The sequence below is a fragment of the Aotus nancymaae genome, unplaced genomic scaffold, assembly GCF_030222135.1.
Source record: "Aotus nancymaae isolate 86718 unplaced genomic scaffold, 86718_ANA_hifiasm-v0.15.2.pri h1tg000006l, whole genome shotgun sequence".
Classification (NCBI taxonomy): Eukaryota; Metazoa; Chordata; class Mammalia; order Primates; family Aotidae; genus Aotus; species Aotus nancymaae.
Window position 1 is genome coordinate 89,709,052 of NW_026988417.1, and position 21,288 is coordinate 89,730,339.

The window sequence follows — 21,288 nt, forward strand, 5'->3', positions numbered from 1 at the left end:
AAACTTCCAAACTGTTTTCCAAAATGATTGTGCTATTTTACATTCCTACCAACAGTGCATGAGAATTCCAGTTGTACATCCTCACTGACACTACATATAATCACTCTTTTTAATTTTAGGCATTTTAATAGATGTGTAGTAGCACTACACATAGTTTTAATCACATTTTTCTAATGTTTAATGTCAAGTATGTTCTTATATATTTACATACTGTGTGTTTATATATTGGTAAAGTATTCACACAAATTGCTATTTTTCTATTACCCTGTGAGTTTTTTCATTGGTAATTTTCGAGAGCAATTTATATGTTGTTAATACAAATTCATTATTGGATGTTATTTGTGAATATATTCTCTCAGTATGTAATTTCTCTTTTATTACCATAATAGTATCTTTTGAAGAGTGAAAATTCTTAATTTTGATAAAGTCCAACTTATTTATTTTTAAATGGAGTATGCTTTTGGTGTTGGTCTAAGAAATAATTGCCTAACCCAAGATCACAATGGCTTCTCCCATGTTTTTCTTCTAGAAGTTTCATAATTTTAAGTTTCACATCTTTTGCTACAATTCATCTTATGTTAATTTCTCTATATAGTTCAAGGTACCAATCAAGTTTTGTTTTGTTTTAGTAAAGTAGGTGCCAATAGATAATTACTATATTTAATAAATATGCTCCTATGTAAAAAAAGAATTTGATAAGCACAGATTTGTCATACTTTTAGTCAAGTAACAACTCAATTACAAAGTTTTAAAAATTTTTGTTTGAATGAAATGCCTTCTGAAGCTTGCCTGGCAATATCTTTTTACATCAATTGGTTCCTGAAGAGCTGAAGGCAGCCACATTATCCAGGTATTTATGTGGTTTTCAAATGGTGCATCAAGAAATCTTTATGGATTTTCTCAGGCCACTTAATGCCCAGTAATGGAAAGTGGGGTGGTATGGAAGTGGGGAGGTGCTGATTACAAGAAATATCAGGAACTCATCTTGCTTCAACCATTGAGCTTTTTTATTTAACATATTGGGCTTCAACATAATGTTTCATTCATTCAAAGAAAGCGTCCTGTGATGGTTACTATTGTGTGTCAATTTGACTAGGACTTGCTACCCAGATATTTATTTGGAGAAACACTAGTCTGAATATTTCTGTGAAGTTACTTTTTTAGATGAGATTAATATTTAAATCAATAGATTTAGAGTAAAGTAGATTACCTTATACAGTGTGGGTGGGTCACATATATTCAGTTGAAGGCAAGAAACATATAATCAGAGAAAACAAAATGAGGTCCCAAGAAGGAGGAAATTCTGCCCCCAAGACTGGCTTAGGACTTGAGCTCTAACATTAGCTAATGTCTGGATCTTCAACTTGTCTGCTTACCCACAATGCAGATTTTGGACTTGCTAGTCTCTACGATTTCATGAGCCAATTCCTTAAATAAATCTCCTTTCAGTCTCTCTCTCTTTCTTTATATACCTCTCTCACACAAACTTTCAACTACTGTTTAATTGGAAAAATCATCTACTGACAATCTAACTAGTGCTATATTTAACAATGTTTCAAAAACAACGCAATTAATTCAAATCTATTTTTTGATATTATATTTACACACACATACACAAACACACACACATATGCACTTACACTTTCTATTAGTTCTGTTTCTATGGAGAACCCTTACTAATACAGGTCATTTACCTTAAAAATCTTTTGTTTTGTTTTTGACACGGAATCTTGTTCTGTCACCCAGGCTGGTGTGCAGTAGCTCGATTTTAGCTCACTGCAGCCACTGCCTCTTGGGTTCTGGTGATTCTTCTGCCTCAGCCTCCTGAGTAGCTGGGATTACAAGTGTGTGCCAACATGCCCAGCTAGTTTTTGTATTTTTAGTAGAGATGGGGTTTCCCCATGTTGGCCGGGCTGGTCTCAAACTCCTGACCTCAGGTGATTCACCCACCTCGGCCTCCCAAAGTGCTGGGATTACAGGGGTGAGCCACCATGCCCAGCCAAAAATCTTTTTTAAACTTTGATTTGGTCCAACCGTCTCTGTAAAGACTATGTAAACTAGGTACAAGGAAGCAGTGGCAGTCTCAAGATCATACCACTGTTTTGTAGGTGACTTGGGAGTGGAGCCTACATTCTTCAGCTTCTATCAACACCGGTAAATCTCTCTTTAAACTATTGGTCCCCAAACTTTAGTGTGAATCACAATCCTCTAAAGCACTTGTAAAAACACATATTATTTGTTGTTGTTGTTTTTTTCCTGACTGGTAACATTTCTGACTCAATATATCCATAGTAGCACAAGAAAATTTGCATTTAATTTCTAACAATTTCCTAAATGATGCTGAGGCTGCTGGTTTAAAACCACACTGGAAAACAACTGCTCAAGACCACAGTTTAATGTGTGGGGAAGCAATGAAGAAGTTACAGTATACCAAATATGAACAAAACATTAAATAAATTGTTTGATGTGGTCTTTTTTTGGCCTCTTGCCTGGAGCCTACTGAAAGTTTCTTCGGTATTTCTGGGCCTCAGATTTCTGATTAATAAAATAAAGACTTAGACCAAATGATATTTGATGTCCCCTCTAAGATAATATAAATACTACTACTTTCTTATGATGATTAAATAAAATGCTTAAGAAGAAAAAAATGAAGCTATGCCACTATAACAGCTAGAAACAATTTGGCAACATGCAACTGTAAACTTTGCAAGTTAACTGTGATTCAAATAAATTGTTTCTCACATACCAAATGTTTGAAACTGGGTGATTGTCACCGTTTTATGTTTATTTATATATTTTTTTCATTTTTACAGGTTGGGTTCTCTAGAAGAGATGCTGAGGCAGACGACTGGTATATAAGATGTTTAGTAGGGATCACACCTACAAAGAGAAGTGGGAGGAAGTAAGATTAGATAGAAAAAAAAAAACTGCCGTGCAAACCCAACAAAACCTTAGCCAACCTAGCAGGAATCTTTAGAGTATGCATTGCCTATCAGAGTATCCCGTGTTGGGCTGAAATGGCCAGGTTCATTTCAGGGCATAAACTCAATCTCACTCTGTCCCTGAAAGAGAATGGCCTTGACCAGATCGCTCTCAGCAGCTGAGTTAGATCCTGAAGGGCTGATGTTGGAGGCTGTCTGTGGATCCCACTCTCTACAGGTAGCAGCCGGTCCTTCCTTGAAGTGGGTTGTGGGGGACACATCTCCAGCTCTACTACACGTATCAACACAAGTTCTCTGTGATTGTCATGGTCTTTCTCTTACATTCAAACAATGACTCATGAAGTTTCAAGTATCACATGCCATTCAAAGCACAGAGGCTCAGAAGAAGCAGTTGCATTGTTTCATTCTATTCGGGCTGGTATAACATACACTGGGTGAGTTATGAACAACAAACATATATTGCTCACAGTCCTGGAAGCTGGAAAGTCCAAGATGAAGGTGGCTGCAGATTCAGTGTCTAGTGAGGACCTGCTTCCTCATAGCAACTTCTCTCAGTGTCCTCACATGAAGAAAGGAGCAAGCTAACTCTGGATTTTTTTTTTTTAATCCAGGCACTAATCCCATTCATGAGGGCAGAGCATCATGACAGAATCGTCTCCCAGAGACCCCACCTTCTAATGCCATCACGTTAAGGGGTAGGATTTCAACATATGAATTGTCTAGCCCATTTATCAGGAAGTTGAAAGCTTTCCAAGAAACATTGAGTGGATTTTGCTTACATCTCTTCAGAAAGTTATCATGTGATTAATCAAGCTAGAGGTAACTAGTTAGTATCTCCAATCTCCACAGTAGGAAAATAAAAGGAAAAGGGGATTGGGAATCGACGTGATTTTTTCAACCACAAAGTCCTTTGCCACTCACTTTACTAACCACTTAAAATGTCTGCCAGTTACTTTGCCAGATGCTAACTGTCAAATTCAACAAAAATGATGCCAAATCAGTATTAGTATTTCTAATTCTAAAAGCCTTGAAACTAAATCCTTGCTTTCTCTTATACTTTATTGACATTTTTCCTCAGTCATCATCATGGCACCCAGAATTAAGAGTCTTAGGCTTTCAAAAATTCCCTGAAGCAGGTGAAATGGGTAGTTTATGGCAACATAAATGGTGCTCAATTTAAGAGCATGCATACACTTTTATTGGAAAAAGATGGCATTTACTGAGTTTAGTATTTTTATTTTTCCTTTGAGGTTAAAATAAGTTTTATTTTTTCTCTATCTGGGGAACATGTAGTCAGGCAACTCACAAATGTGACATGAAACTGAAGGATACACGGGCTATAATTTGCATCAAAGCGAAACCAACAGGACTTCTGTCATCTCCTCTTCAAAGCAATATTATCCTAAGGGATGTGCTATTTCACTGTAAACCAAGGAATTCATGCTCAAACATGCAGCTGCTAGCTCAGAATTTAACATAAAAAGCTTTAAAAAGAAGAAAAAGAGAGAAAGCAGTAAGAAAGAAGCCAAACTAACTCCCCAGGAATTTTGCCTGCTCTTATGTAGCATCTTACCCCATCACTGTCCCAGACATTGTGCTAATAAATGAAATGAAGATAAGTGATGGACTACTGAATCACTGTAATACATGTTATTAAATGAATAGGACAGAACTGAAAATAAGATCCATGCTTTCACAATTGCTAAAGTGAATAAGAAGGAGGAGGAATCTAATTATCTTATATCTGTAGATTGTATGCCTAAAATGGACATACTACTATCTGAACTCACTTTCCTGTGAATTTATTTTCAGGGTCAGTAAATTTGGCTTAGGAATTGAAAAAAATTAAAAGAAAATGAAAAAATTATATAAAGCAGCAGATACTTTCAGAGTTGTAATTTAATATTAAAATTTTAATAAGTAGTGATTACATTGTAATGGTAATGTATGTCTTTTCATAATTATTCAAATAGCTGTTTATGATATGCTTTCAGGAACTGTTCGAAAAATAAATATTTTGGTGCACTGGGCAAAGTATAATGTCTTCATAGTAATATTGTAAAATGTCTGCATTTCTCTAACAACCAGAGTAAACAAATCAATGAGTACTTTTGAGTGAAGTGGCTGGCAGAAAGCAAAATAAGCCATGTTTTTACAAAACTTGTTATTTTAAATAAAAACAGTAGAGGGCTCTGAAAATGATAAAATAAGTAACTGCAAAAACTAACTCAGTTGAGTTCCAACTAGGAGTCAAATACTTTACACACATTATATCATGTATGAAAAACACATGGAAACTATAAGCAAAAAGTAAAAACTATATCATAAAAATCAAGCTGTTTATGGAAATCTTTCCACATGTTATTTATCCTCTTAAGCCATGCCTTAACTATCACATTTTAAAATTCTGTTTCAGTAAAAATCCCAAAGAGGCAAGTGGATCCATCCCAGAAAGTTATCAAACATGTATTATCTTGATGTTATTTCTTTAGGGATTAGCATTTCCTATATTGTTTCAATATTAACTTATGTGCCAGTTATTTTCTGCCATAGGGTATCCATGAATTTATTCAGGGACATCTATCCAAATTATATTAACATAAAGTTTATCTATTCCTTATAGTTGAAAATCTAAGAGGTATTTTTCCCCAGGAATAGAAACTTAATTTGTAATGTCCATCTTAAGTCACTAAAATTAATTATATTATTTTCCTAATTTACTACTTTCATCTGAGCTCCCATGTTCATAACAATACATTAATTTTTACTAAGTATTAACTTTGTATATATATTTCACTCAGGTTATTTTCAAAATTGTGGACAAATCTACTCCAAGTGGCAAATATATTTTGAAGATTATTTTTAAAGTACAATTTAAAATTTGGTAATTGTTAATATTGAATCAACTGATTATAGTTAATGTTCAGTGACAGCCCTCTCTCTTACTATAGATGATTAAGGAGCAAAGATGGCTGTACATCTGAATTGTTTATTTTTTCCTCTCTTTCAAATTCTCAAATGTTTATCTTAAGACACAGAAATGACAACTCTATAACCACACACATATGCAGAACCAACAATAACTCCTATGAAAGAAGTAAATGGCAATTCAACCAAAGAACTGTAATATTGAATATTTCTGTATTGTGAGAGGCACCATCATATTTTGATGAGGGGAAAAGACTCAGAATAAAACTGTGTGACTCAAAGCCAGGCTCTGCCACTCACCATCTACATGCCTATAAGCAACTGAGATCTCTTTATCAATGTGGGAAATAACCATAATGTACTTACTTTAATATACTCTTGACTTAAAGCACTGATGTACCTTCTGAAGGGACGTATTTTATTAATAAGAACCCAACTTTAACCCAATGATAATTGAGTTCAAATAATAGAACATGGTTAAATAGTTAAGAATATGCGCAAATAATTTTAATTTTAAGACTGCTAATATGAATCCAAAGTAATTCATACATTCAAATCTCTCATTTCTGTTTTTCACAAGTTATCTTTTTCTTTTCTATTCTTTTCTCCTCCCTTTTAGCTATAATTTGAAACACAGAGGTAGGACAAAGAGAAAATACACATTCCTAGAATATTTCTTAGAAATTGTCGAAGTCCTGTAAACATTATACAATGACTTCTTGTAGTAGAAGATTAAGGAAAATATTTCAATTACAAAAATTAAAGATTAATCCTATTCTGTTTCTGTTTCTATAGTAAAAATTAGAGCATTATGATTAAATATAAAATATATGTAAAATTTAAGACCAAATGGGTCTTTTCTCTCTCATTTTCCTCTACCCTCTCTCTATTTTCATCTCTCATATAAGCAATACCTCTATTAAACTAAGAAGATGCTTTGTGAGTTTTTATTTTTCTCCAAGCACTCTAAATAACAGGTGATGCAACTAAAAGTGCTGTCAGATTATATTAAAGATAGGCAAGATCCTAAATGGACACAAATTGGACAATTTAATTGTCTGCCACCAATATTATGTACGTACTGCTATTGAGCCCCTCTACTTCACAGGAAACAGCTGTCTGACCAATTATTCCTACCCATTTGTAGGAAAGGCTCACCTTTGTAACAAAACACAGTTATTGAATAACTCAGACAGACCCTCTTTTTACTTCATTTTATAAAGTAAACCCTCAGAAAGATTATTCAATTAATTACAGAGGGAGTTAAGTAAAATGAATTTATTTTGGAATATGACTTAATGTTAAAAGGTATAGGTAGGACTTGGGTTAGCTCTATCTAAGTGTACTCATCTATTTGCCTTCTCTTTTAGAAATGAGACAAACAGAGATAGATAAATGTATTAAATGTAAAAACTATGGCTCAAGGAAGGAAATTTGTTGTTTGCTCCAGAGATATAAAACAACCTTTGCATTGAATAATAATTAAAAGTAAATGTACGGGTATATGTATATACATATAAAGTCACAACAACATTAAGTCGTTTAAAATTCACTGTGGGACTTAGTTGTAAAAAATATGTGCTCCGTGAAACCCTGACATTGGCATTGAAATAAGTAAAATTTTAAAGAAGAAACAATTAGAAAACATCTTGTAATCTTAAACTGTAGGAAAAAACACAGAGGAGGTGGAAATATACCTGATTTTAAAGGTTTTACATTGATTGGCATATTTGTGCCCTCAAGAGTGCTACAGAGTTATTGTATAAGTCCCTTCTTCCAGTATTAATAAAAATATCTGTTCCAGAAAATAAATGAGAATGAAAAAGAAAGAGGAAATCTTCAATTACCTTAGTTCTCTTATCACCTTTCCTAACCTTTCTATTTTGTTACTCAAAGTCTTCTGTATTTGATGAGAGGTCATTCACAGAGGTAGAAAAACACATATTTTCTTTGAGACTCAATTAATTGTCCTGTGCAGTGATGGAGTTTGATTATATCTCCTCTTAGTCCTTTTAATCTCTAAACTGTATTATTAAATCATAGAATAGGAAATTGCCACAGATCCAGAATGCCATACAGGCGTTCTTGTGGATATTAGTACCCCTCATCTATCCATAGCTTTGCTTTCCATGATTCCTTTACCCACAGTCAACCATAGTATGAAAATAGGTAATACAGTACAATAAAAAGCTTTGAGAAAAAGAGAGAAAAGAAGAAAACATTCACATAACTTTTATTATAGTACATTCTCATAATTGTTCTATTTTATTATTGTTGTTAATCTCTTACTGTGCCTAATTTAGAAATTATACTTTTTCATAGTTATGTATGTATAGGAAAAAAACATGATATTTATAGGGTTTGGTACTATCTGTGGTTTTAGGCAGCCACTGGGGATCTTGGACCATATACTTCATGGATAAGGGGGGCTACTGTACTAAAACTTACCTGAAGATAAGAAGGTAGAAAAAGACTAAAATCTGTATAAATGGCTGAGGAGTATGCCCACAAGAATCATTGCTGCTTAATTCTTGTATTTCTTTTCTACATCCAAACTACCAAACTAGTGAAATATAAATATATTTCAAGAGATTTCAAAGCTGCCTGGAACTTGGATAATATACTTACACATTGTGTTATGCATGAGAAACCTGTGACATAGGGGGATAAATTGGTTAAATCATGGATCTTATCATTGACTTTTCTCTTAGTTTATTTATTCATTCTTTTACATAAACATTTACTAGACACTACCAGTAGTTCTATGTTAAACACTAGAAAACAAATACAAATATGTCATTGTTCCTGTTGTCAAAAATTATTATATATTTTTAGAAAAAAATAAGTAAATTCAAGAGGAAAATGCCCCTATTAGAAATGCTGCTGTAAATTTATATATAAAAATAATGAGAAATTGTTCATAAATAATAAAACTAGCTTTTCTTTTATCTTCCCCATCAAAAAGTGGGCAAAGGGTATGAACAAACACTTCTCAAAAGAAAAAATGCAAATCAATACTGCAATGAGATACCATCTCACACCAGTTAGAATGGTGATCATTAAAAAGTCAGGAAACAACAGATGATGGAGAGGACGTGGAGAAATAGGAACACTTTTACACTGTTGGTGGGAGTGTAAATTAGTTCAGACATTGTGGAAGACAGTGTGGTGATTCCTCAAGGATGTAGACCAGAAATACCATTTGATCCAGCAATCCCATTACTAGGTATATACTCAAAGGATTCTACATCATTCTACTATAAAGACACATGCACACATATGTTTATTGCAACACTGTTCACAATAGCAAAGACTTGGAACTAACCCAAATGCCCATCAACAATAGACTGGATAAAGAAATTTGGCACATATACACCATGGAATACTATGCAGTCATCAAAAGGATGAGTTCATGTCTTTTGAAGGGACATGAATGAAGCTGGAAACCATCATTCTCAGCAAACTAACACAGGAACAGAAAACCAAACACCTCGTGTTCTCACTTATAAGTGGGAGTTGAACAATGAGAACACATGGACACAGAAGGGGAACATCACACACAAGGACTTATCAGGGGGTGGGGGACTAGGGGATGGATAGCATTAAGAGATATGCCTAATATAGATGACAGATTGATGGGTGCAGTCAACCACCATGGCACGTGTATACCTATGTAACAAACCTGCAGGTTCTGCATATGTATTCCAGAACTTAATGTATAATTTAAAAAATTTTTAAATATACATATTAATATGAAAGAGAGACTATTTTAGTATATTAATTTGACAGTTGTTTAAAATGTTCCAACCAAGAATAGTTTAGGCCTAGTTAGCTTCCCTAGTGAATTCAATTAAACATTTAGGAAAATCAATACCAAGTCTATATAACACACTTTCAGAAAATAGAAGAGAAAGAAATAATTCCCAACTCATTTAATGAGGTCAGTATTAACCTGATACTGAAACCAGACAAATTCATTTGAAAAAAATAAAAAATACTGACCAATACCTTACATTAATATGTACACTAAAATCTTCAGCCAAATATTATCAAACCAAATCCAGAAACATTTAAAAAGGTCAAACATCATAATCAAGTTGTATTTATCTGGGTAACAAAAGACTGATTTAATACTAAAAATGCAATCAATGTAATTTGCCATATTTACAATATAAAGGAGAAAAGCCATGATCATTTCAGTAGATGCAGAAGTATATTTGACAGAATTCAGCACTAAGACACTTTTAAAACTTTTAACTACATACAAATAGGATTTCCACCAACTGATAAGGTACATTTATGAGAAACTAAAGCTAACCTCATATTTAAGGATGAATATTTAACGCATCCTCCCAGGATTAGAAATAAAGCAACAATGTCTGCCCTCACTACTACCATTCAACCTTGTACTGAAGGTCCTAGCCATTGCAGTAGGAAATGAATAATGTAAAATGCATGCAGATTAAAAAGAAATAAAATTACTTATGTTTGCATAGTACATGACGATTTACATGGAAAATTCCCAGTACTGTATAAAACCACTAATAAAAGTATTATGTTAATTTGTCAAAGTTGTAGGATATAAGGTTAATATGCAAGAGCTTTTGCATTTGTATATAATAGCAGAGAAAATATTTGGAAAATAAAATAATATTCTGTCATAATAATGGAAAAATATGAAATAATTAGGAGTCAATTTAAAATAAGGTATGCAAGCACTGAAAACTACAGAACATTATTGAAAAAAATTAAAGAAGACCTAAATAAATAAAGATATTTAATATTTTCGTGGATACAAAGGACCAACATTCTCAAAATATTAATTTTCCTTAAACTGATCTGTAGAGTCAGCATAATCTCAAAGTCCTAGAAATACTTTTGATAGAAATCGACAAGGTGATTCTAAAATTTATATAAAATTGCTGACAACCTAGAATAGCCAAAGTAATTTTTTAAAAGTTAGGAGACATGCATTACCTGATTTCAAGAATTTCTATAAAGCTACAGAAATCAGAAGTGTATGACATCGGTGAAAGTATAGCTACATCAAAGGGTTAATGGAACAGAATAATAAATTGATGAAAAAAGTCACACATATATGATCGATTGATATTTGTCAAAAGTTCCAAAGCAATTCAATGGGCAGAGAAAAGTCTTTGACAGTGGTACTGAAACAACTGGATGTCCATGTGGATGATGTCATCAAACCTCACCACACAAAATCACAAAAATTAATCCAAAATGCATCATATACTTAATTGTAAGTGGTAGAAATAAAAACTTAAAGCAAAAAAAAAATCTCTACAACCTTTGATTAGGCAATATTCTCTTAAACAGAACACAAAACGCATAAACCACAAAACAAAAAACGATGAGGTATACTTTATGAAAATGGTTAGAACATTAACTTCTGCAAAAGATGTCAAAAAGGCACAAGTTCTGGGGATCTAAGGTACACTGTGGAAGGTAATGTGCTAATTAATGTACATAAAACAATCATGCTATATGGTGATTTGAATATATTAATTTTTGTCAACTAAATATATTAAAATAAAAAAATTTGGAGATGTAGGGGAAAAAAAGGCAAGCCATATTATGTAAGAATAGATGTATGTAGTAGCAAATAATTGGAAAATGATTTACGATAGTGCCAAAACTTATTTAATTAAAATAAATATATGGTATGAGGAATGCCATGTATTTATAGTAATATAATTAGAATAAATATATGGTCTGAAGTGCAACATGTATTTATGGTATGGTATAAAGGGAATTTATAATTCACTAATAATAAGACAAATAATCCAACTAAAATGGTAATAAAGATGTGAACAGACACTTCACTATAGAAATTATTTGAATGACCAGTAAGCTCACAAAAAGATGCTCACCCTAAGGTCATAGGGTGAGCTAATACAAATCATAATGAGATACTACTCTATACTCGTTACAGTGGCTAAAGCAAAAAAGGTTGTCAGTACCACATGTTAGCATGAATATGAAGCTACTGAACCTTTTATATACAATTTTTCAAAATGTAGAAGTGGAGCAATTACTTTGTAAAACATTTTGGGAGCTTACTAAAATGTTAAATATTTATCTACAATATACTATAGCCATTGCACTCCTAGGAATTTACCTAAAAGAAATAAAAACACATTTCCACACATATGCATGTCCATGTATATTACATCAGCTATATTCACAAAAGACAAAAACCACATATACAACCACACTATAGTTCACATATCCTAATGAAATTAAGGCTGAATGGAGGGACTCTAATCACACCCACAGTTAGACCTCAGATGTAGAGAGGTGGTCTGGTGGCAAACACATGGGTAGTAGGGAGACAGGTAGAGATTTACAAAAGCCAGATTACTGACAGATTGAGCAATGGAAGGAGAAGATATTTTAATGGAAAAATGAGTTCATCATGTTGATACGGATTTACAACTAAATATCAGAAGCAAGCAGTGGTTTAGGGTACTTTAAGGTATGGTTATTCTTTGAGCCAATTTTATCCAACTTGAGGCATTTTGCATACTAGAAATAAAGGAGTAAGAGTTAAGACTGAGAAAGTGCTCTCACAATACTGTCTAAATTTCCAACCCAAGCAGCCCTGCTTAAATCACTCTAAGACAGCATAACACAGAGGAAAAGGGGCCTTTCTAGTTCTTATTTCCCATCCGAAGGCTGAATAGACCTTATGCCTTGTGGTTTGAGGAAATCTAGTCATAGGACATCATGCTTGGAATCTTCCCAGATATATCTTGAATAGTGGTGTAGAGTGGCAGGGGTAGGCAGTGGTCATGCTGGCTCAGAGCAGCCATTAGCACCCAAAAGCATGTCCTGGAACCATGTTGAAGCAGTGTCTGATAGTGGCCTGGATTGGCATATGGCAGAAGGACTAGTGAGCAGTTGTCTGATGGAGGAAAACACATGCTTAAGTGGTAAAGCAAGGACAGAGGCAGATCTCATGTAGCATGATGTCACGTGTAATGCACCTTAAAAGAAGAAATGAGGCTTTCCTTAGGACAGTGGATGATGAGAAAATCAGACTTGGACACCAATGGTAATGTGATCAAATTTTATACTCTAGTAGAGACATTTAGGAAAATTTAGTTTAATTAAAAATATATAAGGATCATGAGGGAGATATCAATTTGAGTTTGATAACTTGTCTAAGTGTTTATGGAGACTTTATAAACCAATGTTTCTTTTTATAAAATTGCAATGTGAGTAAAAATATCTGTGTATTGAAAGATTCAATATACAAAGACATCGATATCACTAACCTGTTCTAAGGATTTACCATGATCCATGTTTAACATCCCATCAGGTTATTCTTTTATTTGGAAGTTGTAAAACTGATTGTAAAATGAATAGGAAAATGCAAAGGCTAAGAAGAAAGCTGGTGAACAAGGTTGGAAAACTTAAACTCCAAATATCAAGACTATTATAAAACTATAATATTCAAAATAGAGAATTATTAGCATAATGATATACAAATAGAAAAATAGAATACAATAGAGAATTTAGAATCAAATCCACAAATGTACTGTAAGGTAATTTCTGACAAGGTAGTCTCAATGTAGTCTGAACATTGAGCCAGGGGTAAAGTTTTCTGTAAATGGTGTTGGATCAGGTAGACATCCATATGGATAAAATAAATCTTGACCTCTACCTCATAGAATGTGTAAAAGCAAATTCCAGATGGATTGGGAATCTAAATGTAAAAATGAAAATAATAAAGATTTTCAAAGTAAACATTAAAAAATCTTTATGAATCTGGTATATGCCAAGATCGCTTTTATAAATACAAATAGTGCTAAACATAAAGGAAAAATGCTAAATAGGATGATAAGATTGTAGCTTCTGTTCATCAAGAGACATCATTGAGATTCTCAAAAATAGAAGTCACAGAGAAGGAGAAGATAGTCAACAAATAACTTTTATTTAGAATATATAATTGATTATGAAATTAGGGGAACAAACAGGAAAATCAATAGAAAAGAATAGGTAAGAGTCAGGAACAAGCAGACCACAGAAAAGCATAACTAAGTGACCAACAAATTTGTGAAAAGCGCTTAATTTCATTAGTAATTAGACTAAAATATTTTAACAGTGTAATAGCAATACACAGCCACCAGAAATGCTATAATCAGGGGAAAAAAAATCAAGTTTAGGCAAGGATATATAGCCATGGAAACTCTCACACACTGGGAATGGAAATATAACTTAATACATTCACTTTGGAAAGATATTTGGCAGCTTCAGTGAAACCTAAGCATATGCATGCCGTGCAACCCAACATTCCACTCTTATATGTATGTTCACTAAAGGACATGTAGAAAAACATTCATAGCAACACAATTTGTAATATATAAAAGTTGGAAGTCATGCTTCATAAATAGTAAGATGAATGCATACCTGAGAGTATGTTTATGCAATGGGATCCTGTATAGAATAAAAATTAACAAACTAGAGCCACAAGCAAAGATATAGATGAATCTCATAAACATAATAGTGAGGGAAAGAAGACAGACCAAAAAGTGCATGTTTCTATTTAGAAAAATCTCATAATCAGGCAAAATGAATCTGCAGTGTAATAGTGAAATTTTGTTTATACTTGATTCATAACACTTGGAAAAGAAGTGGAGGGAGCACTTGGGTGTAGTTGTACTATTAGTTTGCTGAGGATGATGGCTCCCAGCTTCATCCATGTCTCTGCAAAGTATGTGATCTCATTCCTTTCTATGGCTGCACAGCATTCCATGGTATATGTCTGTCACATTTTCTTTATCTAGTCTATCATTGATGGGCATTTGGGTTGGTTCCAAGTATTTGCTATTGTAAATAGTGCTGCAATAAACATACTTGAGCATATGTCTTTATGTTAGAATAATTTATATTCCTTTGGGTATATGCCCAGTAATGAGATTGCTGGGTCAAATGGTATTTCTGGTTCTAGATTCTTGAGAAATCACAACACTATTTTCCACAATGGTTGAACTAATTTATATCCTCACCAACAGTGTAAAAGTGTTCCTATTTCTCCACAGCCCCACCAACATCTATTATTTCTTGACATTTTAATAATCACCATTCTGACTGATGTGAGATGGTATCTCATTGTGGTTTTGACTTGCATTTCTCTATTGATCGGAGATGTTGAGGATTTTTTTTTTCATATGTATTTTTGGCCAAATAAATAGGCATGGCCAAAGACTTCATGACAAAAACACCAAAAGTGATTGCAACAAAAGCAAAAATTGACAAATGGGATCTAATTAAACTAAAGAGTTTCTGCACAGCAAAAGAAACTATCATCAGAGTGAACAGCAACCTACAGAATGGGAGAAAATGTTGCAATCTACCCATCTGACAAAGGTCTAATATTCAGAATCTACAAGAAACTTAAACAAATTTACAAGAAACTTAAACAAATTTACAAGAAAAAAAAAAAACCCTATCAAAAACTGAACAAAAAATATGAACAGCCACTTCTCAAAAGAAGGCTGTTTCACTTTCTTATCATTCATTTGTTTACTGGAGTAGCACCTTTAATTTCGTTCAAGAAATTTTTCTTTGCATGTACAACTCTGCAAGCATTTTGGTACAGGAGGCCTAGCTTTTGGCCTTCCTCAGTTTTGATATGCCTTCCTCACTAAACTTAATCATATTATTTCTAGCTTTGGATTGAAAGCGAAAAATGTAACTCTTCTTTTTACTTGAACACTAAGAGGCCATTGTAGGGATATTAACTGGCCTAATTTTAATATTATTTTATTTCAGAGAATAGCAGGACCTGAAAAGAGGGAGAGAGACAAGGGAACAGCTGGTTGGTGGAGCTGTCAGCACACACATTTTTCAATTAAGTTTGCTCCTATATGGGCATGGTTCATGATGCGACCAAACAATTACAATAGTAACATCAGAGATCACTAATACAGATCACCACAACAGATATAACAGTAATAAGATAGTGTGAAGAATTGAGAGAATTAACAAAATGTAACAGAGACACAAAATGAGCATGGGCTGTTGGAAAAAACAAGAGACTTGCTTGTTACAAGGTTGCCACAAACACTCAATTAGTAAAGAAAAATCCATATATATATTACACAATATATATGAAGCTCAATAAAGCAACATGCAATAAAACAAGGTATGCCTATATAGAAATGATTTATTCGACCAATTATAAAGTAGCTAGATTTCTAAAATTAAGATATTTTCAAGGTTCTTCAACTTTACCAATGAATGTTGGACAGTAATTTAGAAATATGTCTAAAGAAGATAGACTATTTTCATTTTATGACTTTGGAAGATAGAGTAGAAATGCAGTAAGTCGTGGATTTTTCACTACGGCATCCTTCAACATCATACCAGTCGGTATATAACCTTTGCAAAGGTCCTCCAAGATATAAATGTATTATTCAAAAATCTCAAATCTGTGTACAAAATAGAAACACCTTGAAAATGGTAACAGGTCTTTTTAAACTCCGAGGGGCTTAGATATTGTTTGAATAACCTGCAACTGTGTTAAAGAAGAGCTATTATTTGGCTCACTAGTTTGTTTGTTTTAGTATATAGCCTTGTGAATTCAGTTTTCCATTCAGAATATGTTTAGCCCTAGATCTCTTTAGGAACAGCAGTAGTTGAAATGCTAAATAAACAGTTCTTCACAGAGGCAAGTATATTAGTGTAGGCTGCTCTCATTGTATGTACCTGAGAACTATTAAAAGAGTATGTTATCAAAAACCACAATAGCTATACCATAAACGTAGGATGAACTGAATGACCCTCTATTAGTTTCCACTGTATTTTCTGATAGATATTCACAAAATAAATCCAATGCTTAGAAAAGTGAAAGTGAAATCATAACTGCTTAGTGCCAGCATGGTGAGGCTGCAGGAGGCGTGGAGCCCTGTGGTTTGACTCCTGTCTCTTCCACTTTGTAGCTGTGTGAGCAGGAACAATCAACTCTCTGAGGCTAAATCTTCTCATGCACAAAACAAAAATGATAACAATGCCTTACTTCCCAAAGCTGTTAGAATGATCAAAGAAAACAATGCATATAAAAGCTTTGAAAACTCAGCCACTGCTGTCAACTTTCACTACCAGATGGATTCTGCCTTTGCCTATAGAAAACCTATTTGAATTTAATTTTTCCCCATAAGAGTTCTAGAAGAAATGATTCAAGTCCTTATTATTTCAATCCATTTAATCTTGTGTGAATTCTAAGAGCATACATTTTTAAGTCATACTGCAAAACTATGCAGCGCTTTGTTGGGTCTTTTACTGAGTTGTTGGACTCTAATATTTTGAAATAACTTCCTATGTCTTTATTCAAAGAAGTAAGTGGAATTCTTGATATATAAGTTCATATTCAGATACTGTTTTTGGATTTTTTCAATAAAGTATGGCTGAGCCAGGTAGGAATTCTCCTTTTTCAGCTTTCTTCCCGTTATAAAAGTCCACACATATTCGTTGATCCCAAGATACAGAGAGAAACACGACGTGTGCATGAAAATTGCTGTATTTCACAAAATCTATTTTTTTTTTTTAGATGCTTTCAAGATGCTCTTACATTGGAACTTTCAAAAGCTAACGAAATCATTGTTTGGAGTGTAAGGGCAATAATGTCTCTCATTCCTCATGTTTTCGTAGACAAGGCTTCTCTTTTACTCTACAGAATGGCAAAAAGCCAGTGAGCACTTGTAGCTTTTCTCTCCATTCTTTACACTTTCACACTGTAGTGAATGTTATTATAATACCTATTGGTCCAAGTACCATACTCATGTCTGAGACCTCAAATTAGAGAAACATGTCCTATCCACACACTTATGACATATGGTCAGTCTCGCATGTATGTAAGAAGACAATGACTCCTGCTCTAAAGTATTTATATGTTAACTTATTTAATTTTTCCCACAACCCTATGAAACACATCTTAAATTATCTCCATTGTGCAGAGGAGGAAACTGAGGTATAGAGATGTTAACTGATTTTTTCATACAATCCCATAGCTAGTAGTGATGAAAGTAGAAACCATGTCTGAGTCAGGGACTCCATCTTTCCTTACTGAGCCCAAGGGCTTTGCTATTCATTAAGTGACCAGATTTGTAAAATGCCTTAATCCTCCATGAAGCTTACTGATGCATGTACTTGTAAACTTCTCTGCAGCTTCAGCTGTACCAAAAGAACATTTGAAAAGGAGAAAGAAAATGAGTATAATTTTGACCTTAGGTTATAATAGAGCATTCTACAATAGAGAATTTCTACCATAGAGCATTGCTGGTCGTTATTGGCCTACCCAAAATAAAAACAATATTGGAATCTTCATCTTGCACCTTGTGTCTGTCTCTTTGCTATGAGACACTGAACAGAAGGAGTTAAGTTGCTCTCCAGGAGTTCCAGAAGTTCTGTTGCTATCCGGGTCTTGTTTTTCTTTATCGGTTTGTTGGTTTGTTTGACTTTTATTTAGGCACTGTTTGTTTTTTTAATTCATGTTAAACAACAAATGTCTCTATTCCATTCATAATGGTCAAAGGAGGTTAATTAGTATGCTGAATTCAAGTTTTACATACTGAAGACAATTTTCAGTAATATATAATATTTTATAATACATATAATTTTATATATTATATATAATATATATTTAAAATAATTTTTTAAATGGAAGCAATCTAATATTAATCATGTCTATGTTTTATGCATAATAAGAGCCAAATAAGTTTTATAGTGTTATGCCTTGTTTCATAGAATTATGTATTAATGACAGAAGATTGATGCTAGAGAGATTGCTCTTTCACTTAAGAGAGGAATAGTAGTAAATGATGGAGCCAATATTCCCAGCTGTTTGGACACCAAAGTTTATGCAACATTATCTCCGTGACACAGACTTCCTTTGATCTGATCTGTTATTATTCCTTTTTAATACTTCACAATGACATAAACTGCCCAAACCTTCAAAATGCAAATCTTACCTGGAATGCCATAGACAGAGACAGTACATTAAGGATTATAACTATTTGAAAGATTTTTATTCATAGTTGAAAAATAATTGTCTTCATTGTTGTTTACATTCTTTTAAGTTTAACTTCCTCCCCTTGAGCTGAAGTAAATATTCTTTACTTAAAAAACAAACAAACACAAAACTCTGCTGCTTCTCCAGGGTTTCGTAAACACTACATTGCTGTTGTGTGCATGTATTCCATAAATGGTACTTGATTTCCTGTGGTATTACTACCTATTTATGTGGCTGCTAGTCAATACTTTTCAGGCTTGATGTTTTCTGGAGAAAATGAATGTTAAAGCACAGAAGAAATCTAGATAACATTTTTAGAAAGTTATATTTTGTCGTATTTCTAAAATTATGCAGAAACCTAAGCTATGCTTTTAAAGAAGCTTAAAATGTAATAACAAAAGAAGACCCTTAATCGAAGTATGTTCCTTTCAAACTTCCACTTAAACGACAGAATGCTATTTTTTATTTCTTTTTTTTTTTACATCAAAATAGAAACTCCATGAAACTATGAGTTGCCACATGGAACAATCCAAAGTCACCAATTAACCCTCAACGTCTCTAGGGAAAAGATCATTACTTAATTTTTGAGGGGCCCTTTTTGACAATGTTGAAGTTTTGGTAAGAAAGATCAGAACAGAATCTAGCCCTAAGAATTATTTGCCTGTTCTTTAGTAATTGCAAGACAACTAAAAGTATTGAAAGGTTATAACTGATATGGATATATTTATGGCTGCAACAGACCAGTCTTCCCTGAGCTAAGACCATCACACTATTTCAAATAGGCCATCAAGAACACATTAGATGATCACAGCTTTCAACTACTCCTGATTTAGGCTGAACTGGAACCAGTGACCTAGAAGCAAACAGTGTCATATTCCATTACTAAATGTCTTAGCCAGTCAGTTACCCTCAGTTTTTTTTTTCCTTTAATCATTTTTATTAGCAGCATTCCCATTTTTACCATCAGGCAATTTGAAAGCTCTCAAGTATATGCCCTGACACAAATTATAGCTATTGTTTACACTACCTTCTTGTAAAGACAGACTATCCCCATATGTGAGATTCACCTTGAATTATGCCAGCTGCCTTCCTATTTCAGTATTTGTTCTTCTTTTATTCTCTGTTATAGTCTCTGAATGGCATTAGATGTGGTTGGAATGACAAGTGTCTTCTTAGCTCCATAAGTGAAGATGAATTTAAGAAAGAACCAACAGACACCTGTCCATCATAACAAGGGCAAGCTAGCCGCAGGTGTAGAGCTATGTAAATTGATCCAAATATGCCCTTACTGCTTTCATTTCATTTTTTTTTTTTCATTTCACCTCACGACTTTTAAGGACTCTAGAGTGTACAGTATAAAAAATTCACTGTTGTTCCTTCATATTTTATCAACACACTAATGCAAAAATATAAAAACAGGAACTGGTACTTTTTTAACTTTTGGTCCTATATATTTTTCTCTAGACTTACGTTTTTTGGAATGCTTATCATGTCTACAGTGATGTGTGAAACAGAATGCCTAGATAGAAATGGAAGTAGATCAATATTGCCTTAACAGAGAGAGTGCTTCATGAAGACCCACAGGTATATAATTAAACATAACAAACATTTCCCAAGGGCAGATCTCTCTAACTCAACAAAATCAAACTTGCATTCCTTTGTGCTTTACCCTGAAAAGAACTTCATAACTTTGGAGGGTTGTAAAGGGATTTAGAGGACAATTCTGATAGCTATTTTTAGAAAATGATAGGGATTCACCTTAGATAGATACCAATATGTTTAAAGGGAATGGTGTGGACAATATAAACATTGGAAAGTGGTATATTTGGGCAAATGCTTTGTGCTTAGTCTTTGAGGTTTCTTGTTTTCCTGAGTTTTTCCTCTTAATTTCCACCATAATTTCCTTAGGAAATTAAAAGAGAGAGAGAGAGAGAGAGAGATCTTTTCTCATAATAAATCAAATCAGTAAAGAAGGTATAATACAATATTTTATTTTAGGGATAATTTATATCAACAAATCCATCTTTTACTTACAATTCAAGTATTTGGGATTGTGATACATAGATATATTGACTCCATAATATGGTTGGGTTGAGTCCCCACCCAAATCTTATCTTGAATTGTCCTCCCATAATTCCCAAGTGTTGTGGAAGGAGCCTGGTGGGGGATAATTGAATCATGTTTTTCCCGTACTGTTCTCATGGTAGTGAATAAATCTCACAAGATCTGATGGTTTTATAAGGGGTTTCCACTTTTGCTTTTTCCTCATTCTCTTCTCTTCTCTGCTGCCATGTGAGTTGTGTCTCTCACATTCCACCATGACTGTGAGGCCTCCCCAGTCACATGGAACTGTAAGTTCATTAAACCTCTTTCTTTTGTAAA

The 21,288-nt window shown here is 33.5% G+C and overlaps 1 protein-coding gene across 1 annotated transcript in view; it reads right to left on the minus strand.

Moving 5' to 3' along the window:
* Positions 1 to 2,814: 2,814 nt before the first annotated feature.
* Positions 2,815 to 21,288, minus strand: part of STPG2 (sperm tail PG-rich repeat containing 2) — a 1,129,165-nt gene continuing 1,110,691 nt past the window's right edge. Inside the window, exon 11 of the mRNA XM_064369406.1 lies at positions 2,815 to 2,880. Coding sequence (XP_064225476.1) covers positions 2,875 to 2,880 — 6 coding nt within the window. The 3' untranslated portion in view covers positions 2,815 to 2,874. The remainder of the gene's footprint in view (positions 2,881 to 21,288) is intronic.